Here is a 14140-nt window from a genome sequence, read left to right on the forward strand (position 1 = left end):
AGAAGTAAAATTACATCATTTCAGATCTAATTTTCAAATCATTTTGTAAACCATATAAACAAATTATAGTAATGTAATACTATTCTTGAAAAAGGTTTTTACACTTGTGAATTTTTATAAGCAACCTGCAACAAAATAATTGTACACTAGAAAATATAAATAAAAGTTTACTTAGCGGATAAGTGTGGCTTAGCGGATATTCTGGTTAAATTTCAGCAAAAAGAAAACCCAATATCCATCATAGTATCAAATCAGCATAATGATCATCTGTTGATGTTGATCATCTAAAAAGCATTTGCTGTCACAGAGATATAATGCACTCCGAAGTTAACATTTGTGACCCTGAACCACAAGACCAGTCAAAAGGGTCTTTTATTATTATTATGAACATTATATATATATATATATATATATATATATATATATATATATATATATAAGCTTTTCATTGTTGTATGGTTTGAAAGCATAGGACAATGTTTGGCTTAGAATACAACTATTTGAAAATCTGGAATCTGAGGGTGCAAAAAAAAAATCTGAATTAAGTTGTTATATATTTACGGCATAAAAGCCAATTTATTAATTTTTATATTGGCTTTTGGAGTCTTGTAGAAAAAATGCTTTGTGAACAACAAAAGTTTATGCTCTTTTGTTTCATTTGTTTTCATAAATAAATTGTCTTACCATCAAATCGATTACAACTTTGGTGGGTGTGGTAATCCTTTATCTTTCAATTATTTGAAAATTAAAATTACTATAAATATCCAATTAATCAGTATACTACTGTAATTAATATATTTTGAAATAGATTTCATTTGATTTTATATTTTTTATATTGAAGTAATTTTATTACTATCCTACATACTGAATGTACTACTGGCATTCAATTAAAACAGACAAAATAATTACAAAATATCAAATTCTTTATTTAAATAATTGAATGTATTACACTTAATACAGTCTTCCAATGCTGGAACAGTTCATCTTCACTAGTTCTCCTATCTTAGGACATTTTGCAGTGCATTATGTTGTATTCTCTTGATTTATCCTCACAAAGAATCTTTAGGCAACAAAAACTTAATAAGAAAAGAAATACATAGCCATCTGCAAAACCTAGGTGCAGCTCCAAAATGTGGCCACCACCTTTGCGCACCATCCACTTTGTTAGTGACAGAAATGTGTTCCCTATAAAAAAAGAAGTAGAAATGACACACTTTTAAAAAGCCAAACCCCTTACAAAATACACAAATCATAACTTACATGTTCTTTTACCTGAATTATCAGTCTCAGTGTGGTTGGCATGCTCATGTCCTTCTTGATGCTTCATTGCAGATGCCTTTAAAACACTAATATAAAACTGCATTTAAACTTAAATTCCATTAAAAACTATAATAAATTAATTCTAAAACTAAGACAAACTAGTTTAACCTTGCAAACATATGGTTTTATTTTCTCAATTGGCTACTGTTTTACTAATGTGAGATAACTGTAGAAATTACAGAAATGTCTAACAGTGTAGATGACAAGACTATTCTTTCTTTAAAAATTTGCTAGTAACAATTCTGGAAAGATCCACCAATCTCTTAAAAACATGCCCCTCCCTTACAAAAAATCTGTTTGCTTTGTCTCGTCAGCTAAAGTTTTATAATATCAATAATATATAATTTATTTATATGACAAACCTTAAACCTGCAGAAAAAAATCAGCATACAGAAAGTGTAAAAGTAGCCCAGTTCGGCAGAATAATTGTGGACATGGCAACCATGGTCAGCTAGGAATCTGGACTCTTCACATCTGGTCCTGGAGGCCTCATTACATATAAATTTGATATCCATTAGCATTCAAAGTTTAGTGTCAGTAAAAAATTACTACTTTTATTCAGAAAGGATGCATAAATTGGGTCAAGAGTGACTAAAAAAATATTATAAATATTAGATATTTTTAATCAAAGAATCCTGAAAGAAACGTATCACAGTATCAAGAAAAAATGTATTGTATTATTAGTTAACCTCCCTAAAAACGTAGTCATTTGTTTTTGTAGATTTTTTTATTATTATTATTATTATTATTTATGACCACTATCATCAATCATGTTAACATAATTAAAACAAATAAAATCATTCTCTTTGTCTTCTGACAGCATCTTTGATCTTGTGATGCATATTTATTAGAATTATTATTATTAATAATAGAGATATTTTTTAATTTAACATTTTAATTTTATTTTTTACATTTTGTCTGCAAAAACTAATGTCTACTGTTTCATTCTGTGAACATTTAACTTTTTTACTAAAAAGTAGAATTCTGTGAAGGCTCTTTGCGGCCTTTCAGATGAAGGATTTTTATTTTATTTTTTTACAAAAGTAAATACATTTTCATATCCTTCAGCAAGCAACATCTCCAGTTGTTAATATTGCTGCCTCAAGCCAAAGGCACAAATGCTACCAGAGCTTGCTGGCCCTGTAAGATGTTAAAGTGGATGGACGAAGACTTCTCCACAGATGACACTTTCAGAGTGACAGTGATCGGTCTTACACCTGGAACAAAACACAGAAATTAGCTTTATTGTTAAATTCATTATTAGAACAGATGCTGTTTTTAATTGTTTTTAGCTCATCTTAGGCGCAGTACCTAAAACCAGTCATGGTGAATAATCCTGTCAGATCAAGCTGACGTTCTGGCTTTTGTTGCAGAAAGGAGCAGATCAAATGGCAGCATTCTGTGGAGAAAGATGGAAGAGACGTCTGATTATTACTGTAAACTACATTCGTTCTTCTTATTCCAAGCTGAAAGCTCTTTAGGTCAGTAAAACAGGATAAATTGCTGCATTATCCATATGCCATCTCCAGTTAATCCTATAAAGTTTTGTAGTAGAATTGTACTTGTGGAGAAGAACTCAGCTTCTGTCAAGCCAGGTTTGGACCAGGTGTTCATGTTGGTCCTGTAGATGGTGAAACTATCTAGAATATATCCACACAGCATTCTGAACAAGAGGATGCTCAATGCTGCCTCTGTTTGTGTTACACAAAGTGGAACGCATCCATACAGTGTGATAAACGCTGGACGACTGACGAACTGTAGACGTCCTGATGGTCCTTCCAGTCCAGCAGCTTAATAATGTCCATCACTGGATTGATAGGTCGACGTTTTGGGGAAGGGCCTTGGGCTCTTTAGACTGGATGAAATAAACATTTTTGGCTTTTAAATGGTTATAAATAGTGATTTTTACTCAGTCTTGGGTAATTAAAATTGTTTTTATTACTGAATATATATATATTATTATTTAAAAAATATATATTTTTTTGTGAATTTGCAATAGAAGAACCATTCAGGGTTCTCCAAAGAACATTTCAGTGATCAGTTCTTAAAGGTGGGGTAAGTGATTTCTGGTAGCCAATGTTGATATTTCAAATCACCAAAACAAACACGCCCCTACCCCAAAAGGGTCTCGCCCCTATTTTAATAGTTCCGCCCCACACATATGTACACAACCCAGACAACGATTATGGTGGAATCAGCTGTGGCAGCTGGCCGAGGGAATGATGTCATCATTAAGTGAAAGCAAAATGGTTTGCGTATACTATTTATTTTAACAACATATATTAGTTCTGTGAAATAAAGCAAAACCAATGTTACTCGCCTATCGAGAAGAAACAAGGCAACCTCGATGAGGATCGAAGGCCTTCCCGCTTCTTGAGTTCTCTTCAGCGATGTAAAGCTGATCCAATATTTACACGGGTTCTACTTCTTGCCTTATCGTAAGCCATCTTTTGTTCGGCAGATGTTTTTTTTTTTTTTTTCATCTCTATCTTTCTGTCATCATTTGGCTTGGCTAATGTCTGTCCTGTGCACTGAGCGCTCTCTCTTTCGACCCCATCATGAGTAGACACGCCTCTTACTGCTGATTGGCTACATGTTTGTTTTGGTACTCTGTCCGACTCAGTTTTCTAAAGCATTTTTGAAAAAATACATACCCCACCTTTAAAAGAATCATTTTATTCTTATTGTGATTCAAATATTTAATTAATCTAAGTAACCGTTTGTGCAGTGGATGTTGAAAGGTTCTTCATGGAACCATTAGATGCCAATAAAGAACCCTTATTTTAAAGAACAAGTCTAACAAGTCTAGTCAAATCTCAAATCAAATAGTTTTTAGCTCATCTTAGGCTCAGTACCTAAAACCAGTCATGGTAAACAATCCTGTCCAGATCAATCCGACGTTCTGGCTTTTGCTGCAGAAGGGAGCAGATCAAATAGCAGCATTCTGTGCAGAAAGATGGAAGAGACGTCTGATTATTACTGTAAACTACATCTGCTTTTATTCTAAGCAGTAAAATCTGCTGCATTATCCATATGTCCATCTCCAGTAAAGTTTCTGTGGTAGAGTTGTACTTGTGAAGAAGAAGAACTCACCTTCTGTCAAGCCAGGTTTGGACCAGGTGTTCAGGTTGGTCCTGTAGAAGTCATAACTATCTGGAAAGTGTCCACACAGCATTCTGAACAAGAGGATCCCTAAAGACCAGACCGTCGCTGGCTTTCCATGGAACTCCCCCTTCAGTATGTACTCGGGAGGGCAGTACATAACTGTTCCTGGAGGAAAAAGAGTTTGTCTGGTGTTTTAGTCATTACCACAGCATGTCTTCTTACCGTTAAGTATTGAGTAAACTGATTCACAAGAGTTTTTAGAGATAAAACACACCACTGAAGCTTGTGTAGGCAGATTCTGTCAGGACACTGCCACATCCAAAGTCAATTAGTTTGATTTGGAGGTTCTCCAAGTTTATCAGCAGGTTCTCTAACTTGATGTCCCCATGGTAAACTCCACGTCTACAACATTCACTGGCGGCTAGTGTTGCCCCAAACATGATGAGCTTCGCTAACTTCTCATCGATGCTGCCTCCATTGCGTTGCACAAAGCGTAAAACATCCATGCAGTGTGAGAAGCGCTGGACGACAATGATGTAGAAGTTCTGCTGGTCCTGCCAGTCCAGCAGCCTAATAATATCCATCACTGGGCCTTTATTGGCCAGAATTGTCAGGGCGACTTCTTTGGGAAGGGGCTTGGGATGATCAGGCTGGAAGAAAGAAACATTTTATAATGTAGAATTGGAATTTAACTCAGTTTTGGGAAAGTGTGTCTAGTTTAGTGAAAAATCACACTCACAATGCTGATATATTCCGTGTGTTTTGTCTTTTTGACGAATTTCACAGCCACCTGATCAACGAAACAAAAAGCAATTAATATGTGTGAGATGCCACAGATTATAACAAAACAAACAAACAAAACAAAAAAAAAACAATGAAAGAATGAATTTTAATCCTACACTCTTGATCATAAAGGTTCTCCAAAGAACATTTCAGTGAATACTTCTTAATAGAACAAATTTTTTCTTAATGTGAAGAATATTATGATCATTCTTCATGAAGCTGATAAAGAATCTTTATTTTTAAGAGTGTAAAGGCCAAGAGCAGTTGATGTAAAAAAAAAAAAAAAAAAATTAAAACCTTAAGTCTATCCTCCAAACGAGTCGCCTTATAGACAGCGCCAAATCCACCTTGACCCAGCTTGCTGCCAATTGCATATCGGCGGCAAATGTCTATTAAAAGATGAAAAGAAGAAGATGATGTTTAGTGGTACTGGTTTAAAGATAAGGGCATGTGTTATGTTTGGGATTGTGGCAATAAACTCACCTTCAGGTCTCGTGTCCACTTCATTGCTGTCCAACTCTATCATCAGAGGAGACACTTCACCTGCTCTCACACTGACTGGAGCATCGTGGACTTGAGTTTGGAGGTCTTTCTGCACCAGAGACTCAGCGGCAGGAGGGACTTGAAGAACACTGGTGTGAGGTTCCTCGAGATCAGTGACCTCTACAGATCTGCAGATGGGCTGTTGAGGCTTCTGATCTAAAGAGGAGAATACCAGCACAAGATGTTAGGTAGCAGTGACTAAATAAATAATAAATACATTTCATAGCGACAGAATTTGATCACCTATTAAACATGCAAAGTATAACTATCCTAGCTCTTACATTTCGAAGTAGGCCTAATGTATTATAGAAGAAAAGCTAAAAGACTGTCTTACAATTATGAGACAGGAAAGTTCCCGTAGATATTCATTTTAGGTGTGAATAATTAAGTGACGCCTAAATATAAAGAGTTCCAGAAAATGAATTGCAGTTTTTACCGTCGGTTCTCCCGGATGTTTCTGTCTCAGTACCTCGGTCTTTCATCTCATCCTGACCTGAGATCTTGCTTTTGGTGATTTTTTTCCTCAAACGGGAAGAGAACCATTTAAAGAAGTGGACCACTTTCTTTTTATTGCTCTTCTTTTTCTCTTTCAGAGGAGAGGTGGGAAGCACAGTTCCCTCCCCTTCATCCACAGTCTTCTCATCAGGCCGATGAGGATGATGTTTCTCAGCCGTGTCGGGGCTGGATTTTGGGGGTTTACTGTGAGGGAGGTCGTAGACCTGCTCGCTCTCCGTAAACGGTTGTACTCGTGAAGTACTCTGTCCCATGATAAATTTCTGTCGTGTATCAATCAGACTTCAGCAGCAACAAACTGAGAAACCTAAATGAGTGAAGTGAGGAGCTCTGTACCGTTTTAATACTCGCGCAACATTCTAAAAGTTCTAATTTTCTTTGTGACATCACAGTGGCTCTTACGTAGCTGAGGAAATCGGGGGGGGGGGGGAATCTTTTTCAGCATCTTTTTTTTTTTTTTTTTTTTTTTTTTTTTGCACAGTAGCTTATTAAAGTCAACCGGCTAAATATTGTACAGTTGCTGTAAACATCACGTTTTGTATATAAATTATATAAATTATGAAATTACAAATTATGGAGTTTTGTATTAACTAATGGGCAAGCGCGTGCACACACACACACACACACACACATATATTGTAGCAATGTTTGTAGTCACGGGAAGAAGGAGGCGGGAACCAGCGAACATTTAAATAAAACTTTAATAATTAAACACAAAACCTCGCGAAAGACTTCCGCACACAAACAAAATCAAAACACAGAATAAAACCCAGGCCCAGTTTTAAGTGGCTTGGCTTTTAGCGGCGTTCATTGCCATAGTAACTCTCACACTCCAGGGATAACCTGCTCCAGGTTAAAGATCTCAAACTGAAGTTGGACCAATCAAATGTGAGAAAAGTGACACATGTCTGAAAACAAAGTCACTCCCACAGTTTATCTTGCTCCAAATTAAAGGTCACTAATGGTAAAAAAAAAAAAAAAAAAAAAAAAAGATATAGATGATGTCTGGCTTTAATAGTAATTACTCAAGTCATTTTATGATTTATATAATTATTGTGATTCATATTATTATTATTTTTACACACAAGCAATTTTAGTTTAATAGTTGTTATAAATCGTTTACTTTAAATAACTATAAATTTATACAGATCATGCATAATATAAATAAGCTGTAGCATCAAAAGATTGCACTCTTTAAAAAAATAAAAAAATCTGACCTTACACGTTTGAGTCTCTATCACTATATATTTTCAAATGTATAAACTAAGTTAACAAGTTTCACCTGTCACTGCACTGATAGAGCAAGATCATTTATTTTATTTGTTCCTTCTTCATTTTTCATATGACGTTTAAATTTGTCATATTCTCTTAACCTTTAGCAAAACCTTTAACCTTTAGTTTTGAATATTGCTGGGTCTCTCGCGAGAAGTAAATCAAACTTTAAAATTGCTTTGTGTTGCAAGGCTCGTGATTGGCTGTTCGCCAGTGATGTCAAAAGCCTGAAAGTTTATGATGTCAAAGCCTGAGTTGACAAAGAAAGATGATGATCAGCATCATGGTACCAACAAAGCTGGATTGAAGAGGTTTGGTTTTGTCAACTCAAAAATAATCCTGTAACTCTGAATTTGTTTAGCTACCATCATGGTTCAGGCCTTAGGTCCTCTCTCGTTCTACACTGTCGTAACTTTATCCTTCTGGAGCTCTTCCATGGGACTCGAGACCTGTGAGTGGTGCAGGCTTCGACCACAGCTCTCAGCCCCGCCCCACTCGTCAGACGCACACACACACACACACACACACGCACTTGTGTTCATTTCTCGGGTTATCCGTACTTGGGCCAGATACCTGTGGACTCACTGCCCAATTCCGGCCCGAGTTTTATTTAAATTATAAATATATAAACATCTCATTATGATGAATGCATTTTTAAAGCAAAGAACTCACTTGATTAAGTTGGCATGAGAAACATTTATTTTGGCTAAACAATTTATTTACAAAACTATGCAATTACAGAGAGAGAGAGAGAGAGAGAGAGAGAGAGAGTTATACAGAAAGTATATATATAAAACATAATATTTAGCGAAATTACCCTTGCATTTAGGCTATTCATTCTTGGTGACTAAAATGTAACAAGTATAAACAAAAATAACAAATTTACAATAGGGTTTCACTTGTTAACATTAGTTACCTACCCAACATGACCTAACATGGCAAATACTTAACATTAACCTTAATTAACTGTAGTTAATATATTAACCTAGTTCATTTCAACATTTACTAATACATTATTAAGAATAAAAGTTGTGCCTGTTGACATTATTTAATGGATCAGAGCTAACATGAGCGAACAAATTAACAGTTGTTTTTTTTAACAGTATCACAGATTGATGCATATTGTAACAAATGTATTGCTCATTGTTATTTAATGTTAATTTCAACATTTACTCGCAAATGATACCTTATTGTAAAGAGACACCATAACTTAGCGTTTTATGATTTTATCACAATTCTTTGTCATGTTGGTTTGACTATTTTGCAAGTTGTCTGAGCATTACAGCCAAACTAATGTCCATATTATAAAGACAATGCATTTCAAGGTAACAAGAAAGAAAAGAAACGTGCAAAACCAAAAACTTTCTGGTCCACAGTGACTTCCAGAGTATTTTTTGCTACTTTCAAATTCAGTGTGGATCAGCAACTGTTTGGTTACCCACATTCTGCAAAATATCTTCTTTTGTATTCAGCACAAGAAAGAAATTAATACAGGTTTGGGACAATGTTACAGTGTGTAAATACTGACAGAAATGACATTTTAAGGTGATCTATCCCTGTAATTACAGTAGGCTGCATGTTTAATAGGCATACTGTCCCTTTAAGACCTGCACACATCTAATATACAGGCACATATATGTTTTTATCTCAACTGTTTACTGACCAGAGTGCTAATGAAACATTTAAAAGCACATGCATATAATGAGGCAGTAACTCTTCTGCTGAGTTAACACTTCTGTGAAGTGCATGTGGTGTTTTACAGTATATGACGGAGGCTCCAGAACTGCAGCTGATAGAATGTGCGCTGTAGCACAATATTACAATATTTCTTCAAAAGCAGATCGTGGGGACATTTTTATCATCAATGATTACATATATGCACCCCTATCCTCTTCTTATGTTTTTTATTATTATTATTACTTTTTTAAATCAATAGCTTTACAATTTCATTGCATTGTGGGGATATTATGGTGAAACAAACAAGAAAAGTATTACTGTTTTACAAAACTAATCGCGTGACATTTCCCTTCACAAGTTGGGAGATTTAATTTGGTAAAATAATGTTCACTTCACTTTAAAAGTACATATATAAAAGTACATATATAAAAGTCTTTAAAGGGGGGGTGAAATGCTCATTTTCACTCAATCTCCTGTTAATCTTGAGTACCTATAGAGTAGTACTGCATCCTTCATAACTCCAAAAAGTCTTTAGTTTTATTATATTCATATGAGAAAGATAGTCTGTACTGATTTTTCACGGAAAAACACGACCGGCTGGAGGCGTGACGTGTGGGCGGAGCTAAAGAATCACGAGCACCAGTAGGCTTTTGCGTTGAGAGCGTCTGGAAGCTGTGACACAGATCCAGAGGCTGAAATTTAACAAGAGCAGCATCAGCAAACGACATCTCTATGTGGTATGTACTAAAACTGTATATATTTGCTTAGCGGTTTTGGAAAATGACAAATTTCCACTTTATGTCATCTTTTTCTTTTTTTTTTAAGCTGTACATGTGGAAAGTGCAGTTTGATGACAACATCGCATTTTGTTTACTTGATGTGCTTACGCGCTGATAGCTAAGTTAACAACACAGAGATATTTGAAGCAGTTTTACTCACAGCCTGCGGTTCCAACACACGATCGTGACCCTTTTTCGTTGGGACTGCATTATCCTTAAGAAATAAATGATGTGCAAACCCGGCGTCAAACTGGGCCTTGTTTGTAAAACAAGCATCTTCGAAATGCAGGGGAACAAACACAAACACTTGCACAACTCAGTTGATGCTCTGTAAAAATAAACTCCATCCACTGGTCCCTTAATGCTGTTTCTCTTTTGGTAATCTGTGCAGGGTTGTCTTGCCCTGGCAACCAAAAACACACTCCTTTTGTGACTTTTCGCGACGCTCTCGCTCTGATCAGTGAAGTCTGTTGTGCTCTCAGTGCTCTGCTATACGGGAGCGCGCACTCTTCCGGCAGAAGTGCCCTCAGGACCCATATAAGGAAATTCCGCTCCATCTAACGTCACACAGAGCCAAACTCGAAAAAAACTTTCCGAAATTTGTGACAAACCGGAAGGAGTATTTTTGGAACAGAAATACTCCTTCAAACGTACAATTTAATTTTTGAAACTTTGTCCATGTTTAGCATGGGAATCCAACTCTTTAACAGTGTAAAAAACTCAGTATGCATGAAATAGCATTTCACCCCCCCTTTAACATAGATTTGCATCCTAAATTACAAATTAATATTCACTTTTAACTTCAAAATAAAATTAGATGCAATCTTATATACATTTTTACATACTGTCATACCGTAGCTTACAGTTAAGCCACTTATAAGTTTTCGCTGCATTTCTTTTTACAGTTCTGGCTTTGCACTAATGTTGATGATTTGACATCGCAACTGTTCTCACATCCTCTCGCACACTATGATGATAACTAAGATGACAGTTCTTGCTGACAGCACCGAAAACTTCTTTCTCTGAATCATCCTTCGAAAGTCTCTACGAATCTCTGATTTTGTGTTCAAAGATTGGGCCACTGTTTGCGGGTTCTAGGCACTGGCACACGGTTTCTACTGCAGTGCTGGCACACTTACACTTGCTCGTGGAGTGGTTGCTTGTGTTCTGGATCTGCTGATTGGCCAGTTCGTTGAATTTCAGACTTGTGATGGAGCAGCAGCCACGAGACCGACAGCAATGCAGACTGAACAGCTTGTCCAAAATCCAGTTCAGCATCTTTTTCATGATGATGGCAGTGACACTGAAAAGAGAGTAGGTGCAGCTCACTCCAAGGATGATCATTAAAGAGTTGGCTATCTGTTAGATCAAACGTGCTTCATAGTGGGCCTTCTGTCTGCTCGCCATGTCCCAGAAACCCATGGTACTGAAAGCCACGAAGCAGAAGTACATAGACTCTAGGTAGTTCCAATCCTCCATAGCTGAGTACAGACCTGATGCTCCGCATTTCACCAGAATCACAACTGTTGCCAAAATTAGGGTTACATAGTAAACAGAAGGTTTCCAGTCCACCTGCTGATCTCCATGTTCTGGTGGTGTGTTCAAATTGGGGACGTGTCTTTTACTCTTTTGCTTTTGACATCTACGTGTTTGGAATGTAATCAGCGTTATCATGCGTTGCAGAAAGAGGTTGAAGAACAGAATGGTGGCAGCACAGTCTATCAGCCCATAGAAGATAAGGACGATTTTTCCATTGAGGGTAGCGAGTGCTGCCATCCCGAAACCTGATATGGACACAGAAATGTAGCCAATGAAAGAGAACAGTGGAGTAAAGAGTGGTTCAATTATATATTTTTTCATTTAGATTTCATGGATAATTTTAAAAAGAAAAAAAAAGGTTTTGCATGCAACAATTTAGACACAATAGGGCCTTTTGCACCGCTTTATTTCCAGAAATGTACAGTACTAGAGTACTGGGATGATTTGCCAGTACCATTTAAAAGGTTGCATTTGAACCGACAAGAGGTATATCTATGCACTATTCTATTACCTTTTGTATAAATAGTGTGTGTAGAGCATTCACACAGAAAATTCCACAAAGAAAAAGTGTCCAGTACTAGAATCTCACCCAGTTCCAGCGGTGCGAAAAGGTCACAAGGTCGCTAGTTCCACAATTAGTTTTGGTACTATGAAAAAGTTCCTGTGGTGCCAGAGGCCCTACTCACAATTAAAAGGATTAACTATAACAATAATTATATTAATACCCACAACAAATTAGTGATCATTTAAAGTGAATGGTGACAAAACTGACAAAACAATCCATTATACTAAACAAAATTATCTTCCATTGGTGTAAAATAGTTATTGTTGTTGATTTGTACCAGCTTTAAGTGTTCGAGCTTAGGATTCTGTTCAGCTTTGAATGTTTTTATCAGCTGAAAAAAAAAAAACTGTTCTAAAATAATTCCAGTGATATCATTCCTCTGTGTTATCATTGTAGCGACTGATTATCAAAGCTTTATACTTGTCTAATTTACTTTACAAAAAAAAAAGAAACTGACTTGCCAAAGTGAAAAGATCCTGAATCTGTGTTTTGAAATGATTCAGTTGAGTGAATGATGATTCAATAACTCATTCATTATTTGTTGTTTGGTGTTTGAATGAATCAGTGTTTTTGAAAGAATGAAAGAAACATTAATTTACCTAATCATAAAAACAGCAGCTTTTCAGCATCTAATGGCGTAATTTAAAGGTCAGTGTAAATCTCACAATCTTACAGACTAAAAAACCTGTCTGGAATGTGCAAACACGGGCTGAATTGCATACTTCACTACTTGTAGTATGCTATTCTGAATTCAGTCTGACAAGTGTAATGAATATTGCCAGAGTGAAAGTACAAATATAAAGGGAAACTATACAGTTCTACTGCAACAAAATCAAGATTTTCATCAACCTTAAGTTGCTCATTCTTTAATCTCGTGTGTAATGCAAGAAAGATGACATTTACAGATTCTACTCTGTGTACGGACACACTACACATTATATTGGACATTTTAAGAGCTGTTTACATGTATCCATTTCAAACTCTTATGAAGTGAGCTCTGGGTATTTGAATCAGGAAATTGATTTTCTTGCTATTTCACCACTACAAGATAAGCACAGCGCAGATAATAAAACAAGCATGTTAAAGATTGATATCATGTGTAAACAGTTATTCTACACTGAAATGTATGAACATGTTGTTTCTTCCAAAGGCTAATGTCTATGTGTAGTCTATAAGTGGGAGAAATATTAGTATGCTTCGTCAAACACAGGGACAAATGTATGGAGAGAAAACATCACGTAGAAGGAATAAACAAACTTTCAGACAGACAGACAGACAGATAGATAGACAGATTTACCTATGGTTCTGGCTACAGTTGCCACAAAGAATAACGCTCCTGAGAAGTCCCATTGAGTCTCTGTGCTTCCATCCGAATCACAGCAATGGCCTCCTCATAGTGTCCCAGCAGCTCACACAAGTGCTCCGAGGGAACCCGGTGATCCCGAACAGATTCAGCCAGCTGTCTGTTCCATCTGCAGTGTGCCTCCAGCTCTGAAGGTCTCTCAAGGGCCGAGAAGACAGCAGCCCCAAATAAAGCATAGAAGACAATCACAAACCATAATATCCGGGCAAAGTTTATGTTGATATGAGACCAAATGCAGCCGCAACCTTTCCTGGACCTACCAGAATGATCTGCAACATTCATTTTGAGAAATGAAATGCAAAACTGTGACACAACCTTGGTTGCATTACATCCAGACAACAATCCAAAACTCAGATGTAATGTTTATTACCTCTATCTCTATTATCACACTGTTCTGAAAAGCGTCTGTAGATACTGATCCACACAGCTGCTGCAGAAAATGCTGGGCTGGCTGCTAAGAAAAGCAAAAGCCAAACATGATCATCCTTGATCTCTCCACAGCTTATCTACACTTCACATAATTGTGCTTTATTGCCCTGCAGTCATCACTGTCACATATGGTTAGCCGGTGTGACTGAAGATCTGGGCAAGAGCTTGTAGGTCCAAACTTTGTTAGAGGTTTTCGGTGAAGCATAACCAGAGAGCCACAACTTCAGAGGAATTGTCTCTTTAATAGAGAGC

General features: G+C 36.5%; 2 protein-coding genes and 1 long non-coding RNA gene across 3 annotated transcripts; all 3 read right to left on the reverse strand.

Moving 5' to 3' along the window:
- Positions 1 to 905: 905 nt before the first annotated feature.
- On the reverse strand, positions 906 to 1443 carry LOC127972843 (uncharacterized). Its single transcript, XR_008157207.1, has 2 exons — positions 1273 to 1443; positions 906 to 1185 (listed from the first exon to the last, which is right to left on the reverse strand). It is a non-coding gene; the product is annotated as an uncharacterized LOC127972843 (long non-coding RNA).
- Positions 1444 to 4070: 2627 nt separating this feature from the next.
- On the reverse strand, positions 4071 to 6518 carry LOC127973070 (serine/threonine-protein kinase pim-2-like). Its single transcript, XM_052577100.1, has 7 exons — positions 6221 to 6518; positions 5692 to 5907; positions 5506 to 5597; positions 5165 to 5215; positions 4700 to 5075; positions 4414 to 4590; positions 4071 to 4264 (listed from the first exon to the last, which is right to left on the reverse strand). The coding sequence occupies exons 1-7, from the start codon at positions 6516 to 6518 to the stop codon at positions 4176 to 4178; spliced, it is 1299 nt and encodes a 432-aa protein (XP_052433060.1). The 3' UTR covers positions 4071 to 4175.
- Positions 6519 to 8295: 1777 nt separating this feature from the next.
- On the reverse strand, positions 8296 to 11771 carry si:ch211-261a10.5 (potassium channel subfamily K member 13). Its single transcript, XM_052576663.1, is given in 1 exon segment — positions 8296 to 11771. A coding segment is annotated over 1 exon segment (732 nt). The 5' UTR covers positions 11769 to 11771; the 3' UTR covers positions 8296 to 11036.
- Between the last annotated feature and the right edge of the window lie 2369 nt (positions 11772 to 14140).

The sequence above is a fragment of the Carassius gibelio genome, chromosome B15 (genome assembly GCF_023724105.1).
Source record: "Carassius gibelio isolate Cgi1373 ecotype wild population from Czech Republic chromosome B15, carGib1.2-hapl.c, whole genome shotgun sequence".
Classification (NCBI taxonomy): Eukaryota; Metazoa; Chordata; class Actinopteri; order Cypriniformes; family Cyprinidae; genus Carassius; species Carassius gibelio.